The sequence below is a fragment of the Ips typographus genome, linkage group LG15 (assembly GCF_016097725.1).
Source record: "Ips typographus isolate SLU linkage group LG15, UJ_Ityp_2.0, whole genome shotgun sequence".
Lineage (NCBI taxonomy): Eukaryota > Metazoa > Arthropoda > Insecta > Coleoptera > Curculionidae > Ips > Ips typographus.
The window spans coordinates 68,833-85,056 of record NC_138436.1 but is presented as its reverse complement, the minus strand read 5'-3'; the positions used below and the strand labels follow the sequence as shown (position 1 = coordinate 85,056).

The 16,224-nt window shown below is 35.5% G+C and overlaps 1 protein-coding gene across 1 annotated transcript; it reads left to right on the top strand.

The window, feature by feature from the left end:
• The first annotated feature begins 1,502 nt into the window (after window positions 1–1,502).
• Window positions 1,503–3,554, top strand: LOC145738231 (uncharacterized). Its single transcript, XM_081993077.1, has 2 exons — window positions 1,503–2,211; window positions 2,263–3,554. The coding sequence occupies exons 1-2, from the start codon at window positions 1,513–1,515 to the stop codon at window positions 2,695–2,697; spliced, it is 1,134 nt and encodes a 377-aa protein (XP_081849203.1). The 5' UTR covers window positions 1,503–1,512; the 3' UTR covers window positions 2,698–3,554.
• Window positions 3,555–16,224: the final 12,670 nt, after the last annotated feature.

The window sequence follows — 16,224 nt, the reverse complement described above, 5'->3', positions numbered from 1 at the left end:
AAATATGGCGTTCCAGGCCGCCATTTTGAATTTTCTGTCAAAATATTGACTTGCACCTCATTTTAAAGGAAATTTCACGTAGTTTCAAGAAATAACTGACAAAATGACGTTCAAGGCCGCCATATTTTTGAGTTCTCGTCGAGATCCGGTCGAGTACAGTTTATCGTATTTGGGCGTCTTAATCTTATCGCGAATAGTGAGTACATTGCGAATTTCGTGACATTTAGTTTTACGCTAAATTTTAAATTCATACGTTATAATCATGAGCCGGGGAACTCGTACCCGTAGCGATTCCTCTGATTTGACAGGCTTGCTCGAAACATTACTCGGCAGCCCTGCATTTGTTGAGTCTATTCGGAAAGTGGTTGGAACAGTCATAGAAAGACTCGAGTTGAAAATTGACCTGTCCAATAAGCTTATCAAAGAGCAGAGTGAGGTAGTTCAAAAACAAGCAAACATCATCAAAGAACTTAAAGATACAGTTGCAGCTGTCTCGTACAACAACAACAACAAGTTTTTGCAAGGTGTTGATACCAATTCAGTGCCCGATAAAGCAGATATCGTCTCTGATAAGGGAAACCTAAAAAAAACACAAAATTTAACAGGTGGCCCCATTGAACCTGACCGACACACTTTTAATAACAAAAAACCAAATTCCATTCGTACCCAACCAAATCGTCGGGCAATAGAAGAAAAGAAATTGATTACTTCGGAGCTTGTAGCATCGGCTATACAAGCTGCGATTCGACCTAATCCTCCTAAGCTTAGCATCCATGTTTTTCGCCTTTCTCCAACGGTATCTGAAAATGACATTAAAGGATACCTAAATCAGGCATTTCCATCCAAACCATTTGCGGTTGAAAAACTTAACGCTAGAAGTGACTGGTACAGCTCTTTTAAAATCGATTCTGATTTTGACATTGGAAGTAGTTTGCTTGCTGCGGAGTTTTGGCCCCAGGGTGTTCTCGTTAGAAGATTCATACCCGGCAAAAAGACTTTTTTGACGGGGGTTCACCGAAGTCAACCTCCTCCGGGGCAGATTCTTCAAGACTCTCCGGTGGAGTTGGATTGAATGATATTGGAAGCAGCTTGAGTGTCTACTATCAGAATGTACGTGGACTCACACATTCGGATATATACAGTGCTGAGCTGTTTAACGATGTATTTTTAGTGTACAGGTGCGATCGATCATCGGTTGACAAAATTAGGGGTGGTGGGGTACTGATTGCTGTTTGTAAACGCTTTCTTTCATTTGACTTGAATCCAGGATATACCAACAATTCGTTTGAAATTAAATGTGTTAAGGTGTTAGCATGTGCCAAAAGCATAGTTATAATCTCTGTATACATTCCCCCTTCCTCAGATGTTCGGACTTATGAGGAATGTTTCTCTTATATTGAGTCATTCGCTTTATATTCAGACCAAATTACCATTCTAGTAGGTGATTTCAATATCCCTCAATTTTGTAACAATAACTGTAATTCTAATGTTGTGCAACTAACTTTCGAATTCATGTCTTATATGCAGTTGATACAGTACAACACAATTAGAAATGTCTCTGACGTCTTTTTGGACTTGGTGCTCTCGTCCATTGAGTGCACAGTTACTAAAAGTATTAATCCACTAGTAAGTGAGGATGTACATCATCCTGCTCTTCAAATTAAATATGCTATGTCCACTGCTGCTGGTGACTGTGTTCTTAACAGAGTTGAACAATATAATTTTGCAAAAGGTGACTATTTGCTTTTGTATAATCTGATGAAAAACGTAGATTGGTCTATCTTAAGTTCTTTTGAAAATGACATAAACTCTTACACTGCGCACTTCTATAGGATAATTTGGAATATTATAGACCAGTCAGTGCCAAAAACAATATATTCAAATAGATATCCGAAATGGTACAATAAAGAAATTATATCTGCATTGAAGAATAAACTTCACTATAAAAATCTATTTAAGAAATATGGCAAACTTAAGTACAAGATTAAATTTGACTCCATCAGAGATACAGTTGCAACCTTGGTTAAATCATCCTACGCTCAGTATATTTGTGAATGTGAAAAGAATATCAAAAGTAATCCCAAACTTTTTTGGAGTTTTATAAATTCCAAAAAAGGCAATTCATCAGTACCTAACATGATGTTTCTAGATAATCAGCCACTAAGAAACGGACAATCAATTTCTGACGCATTTGCCAGATACTTTGAGTCAGTATACTCTAATCCAGATGTAGTCACTACCGAGTTTGATGATTTTCATTAGAATAAGTATTTTGTCAACCAAACCCTCAATATTACATCTTTTAATGAGAGTGATATTTTGGGAGTTGCTCGGAAGATTAGGTCAAACTCGAAGGGTCCTGATAATATTCCCGAATTTATATTTAGGGGTTGTATCTCTGAGTTGGTGAAGCCACTATTGGTTATCTTCAATCTTAGTTTGCAGTCTGGAATATTTCCTGCCATTTGGAAAAGATCAAGAGTGTGTCCAGTATTTAAGTCTGGTGATAGGGGTCTAATCAATAATTATAGGGCAATTTCAATTCTATGTTTTCCAGCAAAGATTTTTGAATCTCTACTATATGATTGTATTTTGAAACATGTAGAGGGCGCATTGTCTGTAAAACAACATGGTTTTCTTCCTAAACGATCAACTGTGACTAACTTGTGCTGTATGACTCAATATACATATATGTGATTGTATTTCTAATAGGTCCCAAGTTGATAGCATATACACAGATCTGACCAAGGCGTTTGATAGACTTAATCAGCACAAGTTATCAAGAAAACTTCAAATGTATGGCCTGTCAGATGGTTTGGTCAACCTGTTATCTAGTTATTTGTTAAATAGGGAATTGTATGTTAGTGTAAATAATTTTCAATCTAAACCTTTTTTTAGTACATCCGGCGTACCTCAGGGTAGTAATTTGGGTCCTTTATTGTTTTTAATTTATTTTAATGACATTATTGCATCTGTACAAAACTCGGAAATCTTATTATACGCTGATGACCTTAAAATATATAGGAGGGTTGATTCTCTTTATGATTGCACTCTCTTGCAGAAGGACTTGGATTTGTTGTCGGATTGGTGTAGAATAAATGATTTAAACTTTAATATATCCAAGTGTGCTGTGCTCTCGTTCTCGAATGCTCGCTCTCCTATGGTATTTGACTACAGAATTGTAACCAACGATTTGAATAGAGTAACTGAAATTTGTGATCTGGGAGTTACGTTTGATTGTAAATTATCATTTTCTGTACACATTTTTAATGTAATTAATAGAGCTTCAAAACTGTTAGGTTTTGTTGTCAGAAATTCAAAAATGTTCGATACAACAGATGTTTTAGACTTTCTTTATATGACACTTGTTAGAAGCAAATTAGAATACGCTTGTGCTATTTGGAATCCCATATATGAAAAATACGTATACTCTCTTGAGTCGGTTCAAAGCAGGTATTTAAAATGTAAACACTTTAGAATTACGGGAGATTACATATGGCACCAACGGGAATTTCTGCAGAATGTTTATAAGACTATAAGTTTACAAAATATAGACGTTGGATTTCAACTACAATGCATTTATACGGTTTACTGAATAATGAAATTGATAATATTGAATTTTTAAAGTTAATTAGTATTCGAGTTCCCAGGTCAGTAAATATTCGAAATAAAGAGTTGTTTTATACGGTTTACGCTAGAACTAGTGTGGCTGTTCAATCTCCGCTATATAGTATGTGTAATGTTTACAATAGTTTTAGCTTGGAAATTGATATTTTCAGTTTGTCAAAATCTGTTTTTCGCACGCTTTTGGAAAATGCTATGCAACCTACGCATCTGTCTTTTTCCTTGTAGTGCACGTTATCACACGTGTACTATGATTGTTCTTTAATTGTGTATCGTTGAACAATAAAGCTATTATTATTATTATATATTGAATTTTCTGTCAAAATATTGACTTGTTGGAAATTTTGCGTAGTTTCAAGAAATGACTGACAAAATGACGTTCTAGACCGCCATTTTGAATTTTCTGTCATAATATTGACTTGTCCGCTAGAGGGCGTCAAAGTTGCTTCATCATAAAATCGCATATTTTTAGACACCCGCTGCTTTCGCCCTAATTTACTCCCTTACTTGACAAGATACGTCAAAATATCATAGAAAACAAAAGATAGAGCAGATTTCAAGCTTTCCAAAAATATCCCCACATGAGTTGATTGATAATACCGTTTGGCCGCTAGAGGGCGTCAAAGTTGCTTCACCATAAAATCGCATATTTTTAGACACCCCCTGCTTTGACATTAATTTACTCCCTTACTTGACAAGATACGTCAAAATGTCATAGAAAACAAAAGATAGAGTAGATTTCAAGCTTTCCAAAAATATCCCCACATGAGTTGATTGGTCATACCGTTCGGCCGCTAGAGGGCGTCAAAATTTCTTCACTAAAAAATCACAAATTTTGTGACACTCGCTGCTTTGAATCTAAATTACTCCCTTACTTGACAAGATACGTCAAAATGTCACAGAAAACTAAAGATAGAGCAGATTTCAAGCTTTCCAAAAATATCCCCACATGAGTTGATTGGTCATATCGTTTGGCCGCTAGAGGGCGTCAAAGTTTCTTCACTAAAAAATCACAAATTTTGTGACACTCGCTGCTTTGAATCTAAATTAGTCCCTTACTTGACAAGATACGTCAAAATGTCATAGAAAACAAAAGATAGAGCAGATTTCAAGCTTTCCAAAAATATCCCCACATGAGTTGATTGGTCATACCGTTTGGCCACTAGAGGGCGTCAAATTTCCTTTACCATAATATCACATATTACGAGCATATTATAAATATTTTTTAGTCAGATTTCATGTATCTCTTATTCCGGCCGAGTTTCTGGCAAAGAAATGGTTAAAATGTTAAATTTCAGATTTAACTCTGTTAGTTTTTGAGATATCAAAAAACCGACTGCACCAGCGTCTTTTCCGAGAAATTCTAACATAAAATGACACCGAGACGTCAACTCTAACTTGACAAATAAAAAAGTTAAATTTTTTGACAGTTCCAGGCCGCCATTTTGAATTTTCTGTCAAAATATTGACTTGCACCTCATTTTAAAGGAAATTTCACGTAGTTTCAAGAAATGACAGAAAATATGGCGTTCCATGCCGCCATTTTGAATTTTCTGTCAAAATATTGACTTGCACCTCATTTTAATGGAAATTTCACGTAGTTTCAAGAAATGACAGAAAATATGGCGTTCCATGCCGCCATTTTGAATTTTCTGTCAAAATATTGACTTGCACCTCATTTTAATGGAAATTTCACGTAGTTTCAAGAAATGATTGACAAAATGACGTTCCAGGCCGCCATTTTGAATTTTCTGTCAAAATATTGACTTGCACCTCATTTTAAAGGAAATTTCACGTAGTTTCAAGAAATGACAGAAAATATGGCGTTCCATGCCGCCATTTTGAATTTTCTGTCAAAATATTGACTTGCACCTCATTTTAATGGAAATTTCACGTAGTTTCAAGAAATGACAGAAAATATGGCGTTCCATGCCGCCATTTTGAATTTTCTGTCAAAATATTGACTTGCACCTCATTTTAATGGAAATTTCACGTAGTTTCAAGAAATGACAGAAAATATGGCGTTCCATGCCGCCATTTTGAATTTTCTGTCAAAATATTGACTTGCACCTCATATTAAAGGAAATTTCGCCTAGTTTCAAGAAATGATTGACAAAATGACGTTCCAGGCCGCCATATTGAATTTTCTGTCAAAATATTGACTTGCACCTCATATTAAAGGAAATTTCGCCTAGTTTCAAGAAATGATTGACAAAATGACGTTCTAGACCGCCATTTTGAATTTTCTGTCAAAATATTGACTTGTCCGCTAGAGGGCGTCAAAGTTGCTTCACCATAAAATCGCATATTTTTAGACACCCGCTGCTTTCACCCTAATTTACTCCCTTATTTGACAAGATACGTCAAAATGTCATTTAAAACAAAAGATAGAGCAGATTTCAAGCTTTCCAAAAATATCCCCCCATGAGTTGATTAATAATACCGTTTGGCCGCTAGAGGGCGTCAAAGTTGCTTCACCATAAAATCGCATATTTTTAGACACCCGCTGCTTTCGCCCTAATTTACTCCCTTACTTGACAAGATACGTCAAAATATCATAGAAAACAAAAGATAGAGCAGATTACAAGCTTTCCAAAAATATCCCCACATGAGATGATTGATAATACCGTTCGGCCGCTAGAGGGCGTCAAAATTTCTTCACTAAAAAATCACAAATTTTGTGACACTCGCTGCTTTCGCCCTAATTTACTCCCTTACTTGACAAGATACGTCAAAATGTCATAGAAAACAAAAGATAGAGCAGATTTCAAGCTTTCCAAAAATATGCCCCCATGAGTTGATTAATAATACCGTTTGGCCACTAGAGGGCGTCAAATTTGCTTTACCATAATATCACATATTACGAGCATATTATAAATATTTTTTAGTGAGATTTCATGTATCTCTTATTCCAGCCGAGTTTCTGGCAAAGAAATGGTTAAAATGTTAAATTTCAGATTTAACTCTGTTAGTTTTTGAGATATCAAAAAACCGACTGCACCAGCGTCTTTTCCGAGAAATTCTAACATAAAATGACACCGAGACGTCAACTCTAACTTGACAAATAAAAAAGTTAAATTTTTTGACAGTTCCAGGCCGCCATTTTGAATTTTCTGTCAAAATATTGACTTGCACCTCATTTTAAAGGAAATTTCACGTAGTTTCAAGAAATGACAGAAAATATGGCGTTCCATGCCGCCATTTTGAATTTTCTGTCAAAATATTGACTTGCACCTCATTTTAATGGAAATTTCACGTAGTTTCAAGAAATGACAGAAAATATGGCGTTCCATGCCGCCATTTTGAATTTTCTGTCAAAATATTGACTTGCACCTCATTTTAAAGGAAATTTCGCGTAGTTTCAAGAAATGACAGAAAATATGGCGTTCCATGCCGCCATTTTGAATTTTCTGTCAAAATATTGACTTGCACCTCATTTTAATGGAAATTTCACGTAGTTTCAAGAAATGATTGACAAAATGACGTTCCAGGCCGCCATTTTGAATTTTCTGTCAAAATATTGACTTGCACCTCATTTTAAAGGAAATTTCACGTAGTTTCAAGAAATGACAGAAAATATGGCGTTCCATGCCGCCATTTTGAATTTTCTGTCAAAATATTGACTTGCACCTCATTTTAATGGAAATTTCACGTAGTTTCAAGAAATGACAGAAAATATGGCGTTCCATGCCGCCATTTTGAATTTTCTGTCAAAATATTGACTTGCACCTCATTTTAATGGAAATTTCACGTAGTTTCAAGAAATGACAGAAAATATGGCGTTCCATGCCGCCATTTTGAATTTTCTGTCAAAATATTGACTTGCACCTCATTTTAAAGGAAATTTCGCGTAGTTTCAAGAAATGACAGAAAATATGGCGTTCCATGCCGCCATTTTGAATTTTCTGTCAAAATATTGACTTGCACCTCATTTTAAAGGAAATTTCACGTAGTTTCAAGAAATGACAGAAAATATGGCGTTCCATGCCGCCATTTTGAATTTTCTGTCAAAATATTGACTTGCACCTCATTTTAATGGAAATTTCACGTAGTTTCAAGAAATGACAGAAAATATGGCGTTCCATGCCGCCATTTTGAATTTTCTGTCAAAATATTGACTTGCACCTCATTTTAAAGGAAATTTCGCGTAGTTTCAAGAAATGACAGAAAATATGGCGTTCCATGCCGCCATTTTGAATTTTCTGTCAAAATATTGACTTGCACCTCATTTTAATGGAAATTTCACGTAGTTTCAAGAAATGATTGACAAAATGACGTTCCAGGCCGCCATTTTGAATTTTCTGTCAAAATATTGACTTGCACCTCATTTTAAAGGAAATTTCACGTAGTTTCAAGAAATGACAGAAAATATGGCGTTCCATGCCGCCATTTTGAATTTTCTGTCAAAATATTGACTTGCACCTCATTTTAATGGAAATTTCACGTAGTTTCAAGAAATGACAGAAAATATGGCGTTCCATGCCGCCATTTTGAATTTTCTGTCAAAATATTGACTTGCACCTCATTTTAATGGAAATTTCACGTAGTTTCAAGAAATGACAGAAAATATGGCGTTCCATGCCGCCATTTTGAATTTTCTGTCAAAATATTGACTTGCACCTCATTTTAAAGGAAATTTCACGTAGTTTCAAGAAATGACAGAAAATATGGCGTTCCATGCCGCCATTTTGAATTTTCTGTCAAAATATTGACTTGCACCTCATTTTAATGGAAATTTCACGTAGTTTCAAGAAATGACAGAAAATATGGCGTTCCATGCCGCCATTTTGAATTTTCTGTCAAAATATTGACTTGCACCTCATTTTAATGGAAATTTCACGTAGTTTCACGAAATAACTGACAAAATGACGTTCTAGACCGCCATTTTGAATTTTCTGTCAAAATATTGACTTGTCCGCTAGAGGGCGTCAAATTTGCTTCACCATAAAATCGCATATTTTTAGACACCCGATGCTTTTGCCCTAATTTACTCCCTTACTTGACAAAATACGTCAAAATGTCATAGAAAACAAAAGATAGAGCAGATTACAAGCTTTCCAAAAATATCCCCACATGAGATGATTGATAATACCGGTTGGCCGCTAGAGGGCGTCAAAGTTTCTTCACTAAAAAATCACAAATTTTGTGACACTCGCTGCTTTGAATCTAAATTAGTCCCTTACTTGACAAAATACGTCAAAATGTCATAGAAAACAAAAGATAGAGCAGATTTCAAGCTTTCCAAAAATATCCCCACATGAGTTGATTAATAATACCGTTTGGCCGCTAGAGGGCGTCAAAGTTGCTTCACCATAAAATCGCATATTTTTAGACACCCGCTGCTTTCGCCCTAATTTACTCCCTTACTTGACAAGATACGTCAAAATGTCATAGAAAACAAAAGATAGAGCAGATTTCAAGCTTTCCAAAAATATCCCCACATGAGTTGATTAATAATACCGTTTGGCCGCTAGAGGGCGTCAAAGTTGCTTCACCATAAAATCGCATATTTTTAGACACCCGCTGCTTTCGCCCTAATTTACTCCCTTATTTGACAAGATACGTCAAAATGTCATAGAAAACAAAAGATAGAGCAGATTTCAAGCTTTCCAAAAATATCCCCACATGAGTTGATTAATAATACCGTTTGGCCGCTAGAGGGCGTCAAAGTTGCTTCACCATAAAATCGCATATTTTTAGACACCCGCTGCTTTCGCCCTAATTTACTCCCTTATTTGACAAGATACGTCAAAATGTCATAGAAAACAAAAGATAGAGCAGATTACAAGCTTTCCAAAAATATCCCCACATGAGATGATTGATAATACCGGTTGGCCGCTAGAGGGCGTCAAAGTTTCTTCACTAAAAAATCACAAATTTTGTGACACTTGCTGCTTTGAATCTAAATTACTCCCTTACTTGACAAGATACGTCAAAATGTCATAGAAAACAAAAGATAGAGTAGATTTCAAGCTTTCCAAAAATATCCCCACATGAGTTGATTGGTCATACCGTTTGGCCACTAGAGGGCGTCAAATTTCCTTTACCATAATATCACATATTACGAGCATATTATAAATATTTTTTAGTCAGATTTCATGTATCTCTTATTCCGGCCGAGTTTCTGGCAAAGAAATGGTTAAAATGTTAAATTTCAGGTTTAACTCTGTTAGTTTTTGAGATATCAAAAAACCGACTGCACCAGCGTCTTTTCCGAGAAATTCTAACATAAAATGACACCGAGACGTCAACTCTAACTTGACAAATAAAAAAGTTAAATTTTTTGACAGTTCCAGGCCGCCATTTTGAATTTTCTGTCAAAATATTGACTTGCACCTCATTTTAAAGGAAATTTCACGTAGTTTCAAGAAATGACAGAAAATATGGCGTTCCATGCCGCCATTTTGAATTTTCTGTCAAAATATTGACTTGCACCTCATTTTAATGGAAATTTCACGTAGTTTCAAGAAATGACAGAAAATATGGCGTTCCATGCCGCCATTTTGAATTTTCTGTCAAAATATTGACTTGCACCTCATTTTAAAGGAAATTTCGCGTAGTTTCAAGAAATGACAGAAAATATGGCGTTCCATGCCGCCATTTTGAATTTTCTGTCAAAATATTGACTTGCACCTCATATTAAAGGAAATTTCACGCAGTTTCAAGAAATGACAGACAAAATGGCGTTCTAGGTCGCCATTTTGAATTTTCTGTCAAAATATTGACTTGCACCTCATATTAAAGGAAATTTCACGTAGTTTCAAGAAATGACTGACAAAATGACGTTCCAGGCCGCCATTTTGAATTTTCTGTCAAAATATTGACTTGCACCTCATTTTAAAGGAAATTTCACGTAGTTTCAAGAAATGACTGACAAAATGACGTTCAAGGCCGCCATTTTGAATTTCCTGCGCCCTGGGACGCCATTTTGAATTTCCTGTCAAAATATTGACTTGCCCCCTCATTTTAAAGGAAATTTTGCGTAGTTTCAAGAAATGACAGAAAATATGGCGTTCCATGCCGCCATTTTGAATTTTCTGTCAAAATATTGACTTGCACCTCATTTTAATGGAAATTTCACGTAGTTTCAAGAAATGACAGAAAATATGGCGTTCCATGCCGCCATTTTGAATTTTCTGTCAAAATATTGACTTGCACCTCATTTTAATGGAAATTTCACGTAGTTTCAAGAAATGACAGAAAATATGGCGTTCCATGCCGCCATTTTGAATTTTCTGTCAAAATATTGACTTGCACCTCATTTTAATGGAAATTTCACGTAGTTTCAAGAAATGATTGACAAAATGACGTTCCAGGCCGCCATTTTGAATTTTCTGTCAAAATATTGACTTGCACCTCATTTTAAAGGAAATTTCACGTAGTTTCAAGAAATGACAGAAAATATGGCGTTCCATGCCGCCATTTTGAATTTTCTGTCAAAATATTGACTTGCACCTCATTTTAATGGAAATTTCACGTAGTTTCAAGAAATGACAGAAAATATGGCGTTGCATGCCGCCATTTTGAATTTTCTGTCAAAATATTGACTTGCACCTCATTTTAAAGGAAATTTCGCGTAGTTTCAAGAAATGACAGAAAATATGGCGTTCCATGCCGCCATTTTGAATTTTCTGTCAAAATATTGACTTGCACCTCATTTTAATGGAAATTTCACGTAGTTTCACGAAATAACTGACAAAATGACGTTCTAGACCGCCATTTTGAATTTTCTGTCAAAATATTGACTTGCACCTCATATTAAAGGAAATTTCGCCTAGTTTCAAGAAATGATTGACAAAATGACGTTCTAGACCGCCATTTTGAATTTTCTGTCAAAATATTGACTTGCACCTCATATTAAAGGAAATTTCGCCTAGTTTCAAGAAATGATTGACAAAATGACGTTCTAGACCGCCATTTTGAATTTTCTGTCAAAATATTGACTTGTCCGCTAGAGGGCGTCAAAGTTGCTTCACCATAAAATCGCATATTTTTAGACACCCGCTGCTTTCACCCTAATTTACTCCCTTATTTGACAAGATACGTCAAAATGTCATAGAAAACAAAAGATAGAGCAGATTTCAAGCTTTCCAAAAATATCCCCCCATGAGTTGATTAATAATACCGTTTGGCCGCTAGAGGGCGTCAAAGTTGCTTCACCATAAAATCGCATATTTTTAGACACCCGCTGCTTTCGCCCTAATTTACTCCCTTACTTGACAAGATACGTCAAAATGTCATAGAAAACAAAAGATAGAGCAGATTTCAAGCTTTCCAAAAATATCCCCACATGAGTTGATTAATTATACCGTTTGGCCGCTAGAGGGCGTCAAAGTTTTTTCACTAAAAAATCACAAATTTTGTGACACTCGCTGCTTTGAATCTAAATTACTCCCTTACTTGACAAGATACGTCAAAATGTCATAGAAAACAAAAGATAGAGCAGATTTCAAGCTTTCCAAAAATATCCCCCCATGAGTTGATTAATAATACCGTTTGGCCACTAGAGGGCGTCAAATTTGCTTTACCATAATATCACATATTACGAGCATATTATAAATATTTTTTAGTCAGATTTCATGTATCTCTTATTCCGGCCGAGTTTCTGGCAAAGAAATGGTTAAAATGTTAAATTTCAGATTTAACTCTGTTAGTTTTTGAGATATCAAAAAACCGACTGCACCAGCGTCTTTTCCGAGAAATTCTAACATAAAATGACACCGAGACGTCAACTCTAACTTGACAAATAAAAAAGTTAAATTTTTTGACAGTTCCAGGCCGCCATTTTGAATTTTCTGTCAAAATATTGACTTGCACCTCATATTAAAGGAAATTTCACGCAGTTTCAAGAAATGACAGACAAAATGGCGTTCTAGGTCGCCATTTTGAATTTTCTGTCAAAATATTGACTTGCACCTCATTTTAAAGGAAATTTCACGTAGTTTCAAGAAATGATTGACAAAATGACGTTCTAGACCGCCATTTTGAATTTTCTGTCAAAATATTGACTTGCACCTCATTTTAAAGGAAATTTCACGTAGTTTCAAGAAATGACTGACAAAATGACGTTCCAGGCCGCCATATTGAATTTTCTGTCAAAATATTGACTTGCACCTCATTTTAAAGAAAATTTCGCGTAGTTTCAAGAAATGACAGAAAATATGGCGTTCCATGCCGCCATTTTGAATTTTCTGTCAAAATATTGACTTGCACCTCATTTTAATGGAAATTTCACGTAGTTTCAAGAAATAACTGACAAAATGACGTTCTAGGCCGCCATTTTGAATTTTCTGTCAAAATATTGACTTGCACCTCATTTTAAAGGAAATTTCACGTAGTTTCAAGAAATGATTGACAAAATGACGTTCTAGACCGCCATTTTGAGTTTTCTGTCAAAATATTGACTTGCACCTCATTTTAAAGGAAATTTCACGTAGTTTCAAGAAATGACTGACAAAATGACGTTCAAGGCCGCCATTTTGAATTTCCTGCGCCCTGGGACGCCATTTTGAATTTCCTGTCAAAATATTGACTTGCCCCTCATTTTAAAGGAAATTTTGCGTAGTTTCAAGAAATGACAGAAAATATGGCGTTCCATGCCGCCATTTTGAATTTTCTGTCAAAATATTGACTTGTCCGCTAGAGGGCGTCAAAGTTGCTTCACCATAAAATCGCATATTTTTAGACACCCGCTGCTTTCGCCCTAATTTACTCCCTTATTTGACAAGATACGTCAAAATGTCATAGAAAACAAAAGATAGAGCAGATTACAAGCTTTCCAAAAATATCCCCACATGAGATGATTGATAATACCGGTTGGCCGCTAGAGGGCGTCAAAGTTTCTTCACTAAAAAATCACAAATTTTGTGACACTCGCTGCTTTGAATCTAAATTAGTCCCTTACTTGACAAAATACGTCAAAATGTCATAGAAAACAAAAGATAGAGCAGATTTCAAGCTTTCCAAAAATATCCCCACATGAGTTGATTAATAATACCGTTTGGCCGCTAGAGGGCGTCAAAGTTGCTTGACCATAAAATCGCATATTTTTAGACACCCGCTGCTTTCACCCTAATTTACTCCCTTACTTGACAAGATACGTCAAAATGTCATAGAAAACAAAAGATAGAGCAGATTACAAGCTTTCCAAAAATATCCCCACATGAGTTGATTGGTCATACCGTTTGGCCACTAGAGGGCGTCAAAGTTTCTTCACTAAAAAATCACAAATTTTGTGACACTCGCTGCTTTGAATCTAAATTAGTCCCTTACTTGACAAAATACGTCAAAATGTCATAGAAAACAAAAGATAGAGCAGATTTCAAGCTTTCCAAAAATATCCCCACATGAGTTGATTGGTCATACCGTTTGGCCACTAGAGGGCGTCAAATTTCCTTTACCATAATATCACATATTACGAGCATATTATAAATATTTTTTAGTCAGATTTCATGTATCTCTTATTCCAGCCGAGTTTCTGGCAAAGAAATGGTTAAAATGTTAAATTTCAGATTTAACTCTGTTAGTTTTTGAGATATCAAAAAACCGACTGCACCAGCGTCTTTTCCGAGAAATTCTAACATAAAATGACACCGAGACGTAAACTCTAACTTGACAAATAAAAAAGTTAAATTTTTTGACAGTTCCAGGCCGCCATTTTGAATTTTCTGTCAAAATATTGACTTGCACCTCATTTTAATGGAAATTTCACGTAGTTTCAAGAAATGACAGAAAATATGGCGTTCCATGCCGCCATTTTGAATTTTCTGTCAAAATATTGACTTGCACCTCATTTTAAAGGAAATTTCGCGTAGTTTCAAGAAATGACAGAAAATATGGCGTTCCATGCCGCCATTTTGAATTTTCTGTCAAAATATTGACTTGCACCTCATTTTAATGGAAATTTCACGTAGTTTCAAGAAATGATTGACAAAATGACGTTCCAGGCCGCCATTTTGAATTTTCTGTCAAAATATTGACTTGCACCTCATTTTAAAGGAAATTTCACGTAGTTTCAAGAAATGACAGAAAATATGGCGTTCCATGCCGCCATTTTGAATTTTCTGTCAAAATATTGACTTGCACCTCATTTTAATGGAAATTTCACGTAGTTTCAAGAAATGACAGAAAATATGGCGTTCCATGCCGCCATTTTGAATTTTCTGTCAAAATATTGACTTGCACCTCATTTTAAAGGAAATTTCGCGTAGTTTCAAGAAATGACAGAAAATATGGCGTTCCATGCCGCCATTTTGAATTTTCTGTCAAAATATTGACTTGCACCTCATTTTAATGGAAATTTCACGTAGTTTCAAGAAATGATTGACAAAATGACGTTCCAGGCCGCCATTTTGAATTTTCTGTCAAAATATTGACTTGCACCTCATTTTAAAGGAAATTTCACGTAGTTTCAAGAAATGACAGAAAATATGGCGTTCCATGCCGCCATTTTGAATTTTCTGTCAAAATATTGACTTGCACCTCATTTTAAAGGAAATTTCGCGTAGTTTCAAGAAATGACAGAAAATATGGCGTTCCATGCCGCCATTTTGAATTTTCTGTCAAAATATTGACTTGCACCTCATTTTAATGGAAATTTCACGTAGTTTCACGAAATAACTGACAAAATGACGTTCTAGACCGCCATTTTGAATTTTCTGTCAAAATATTGACTTGCACCTCATATTAAAGGAAATTTCGCCTAGTTTCAAGAAATGATTGACAAAATGACGTTCTAGACCGCCATTTTGAATTTTCTGTCAAAATATTGACTTGTCCGCTAGAGGGCGTCAAAGTTGCTTCACCATAAAATCGCATATTTTTAGACACCCGCTGCTTTCACCCTAATTTACTCCCTTATTTGACAAGATACGTCAAAATGTCATAGAAAACAAAAGATAGAGCAGATTTCAAGCTTTCCAAAAATATCCCCCCATGAGTTGATTAATAATACCGTTTGGCCGCTAGAGGGCGTCAAAGTTGCTTCACCATAAAATCGCATATTTTTAGACACCCGCTGCTTTCGCCCTAATTTACTCCCTTACTTGACAAGATACGTCAAAATATCATAGAAAACAAAAGATAGAGCAGATTACAAGCTTTCCAAAAATATCCCCACATGAGATGATTGATAATACCGTTCGGCCGCTAGAGGGCGTCAAAATTTCTTCACTAAAAAATCACAAATTTTGTGACACTCGCTGCTTTGAATCTAAATTACTCCCTTACTTGACAAGATACGTCAAAATGTCATAGAAAACAAAAGATAGAGCAGATTTCAAGCTTTCCAAAAATATCCCCCCATGAGTTGATTGGTCATACCGTTTGGCCACTAGAGGGCGTCAAATTTGCTTTACCATAATATCACATATTACGAGCATATTATAAATATTTTTTAGTCAGATTTCATGTATCTCTTATTCCGGCCGAGTTTCTGGCAAAGAAATGGTTAAAATGTTAAATTTCAGATTTAACTCTGTTAGTTTTTGAGATATCAAAAAACCGACTGCACCAGCGTCTTTTCCGAGAAATTCTAACATAAAATGACACCGAGACGTCAACTCTAACTTGACAAATAAAAAAGTTAAATTTTTTGACAGT

Bases quoted from the DNA above. Each gene is read 5' to 3' on its own strand.
- LOC145738231 (XM_081993077.1), top strand. From the start codon at position 1,513: ATGTCTTATATGCAGTTGATACAGTACAACACAATTAGAAATGTCTCT. The intron at 2,212-2,262 runs GTATACTCTAAT...GATTTTCATTAG, and splicing joins TTGCCAGATACTTTGAGTCA to AATAAGTATTTTGTCAACCA.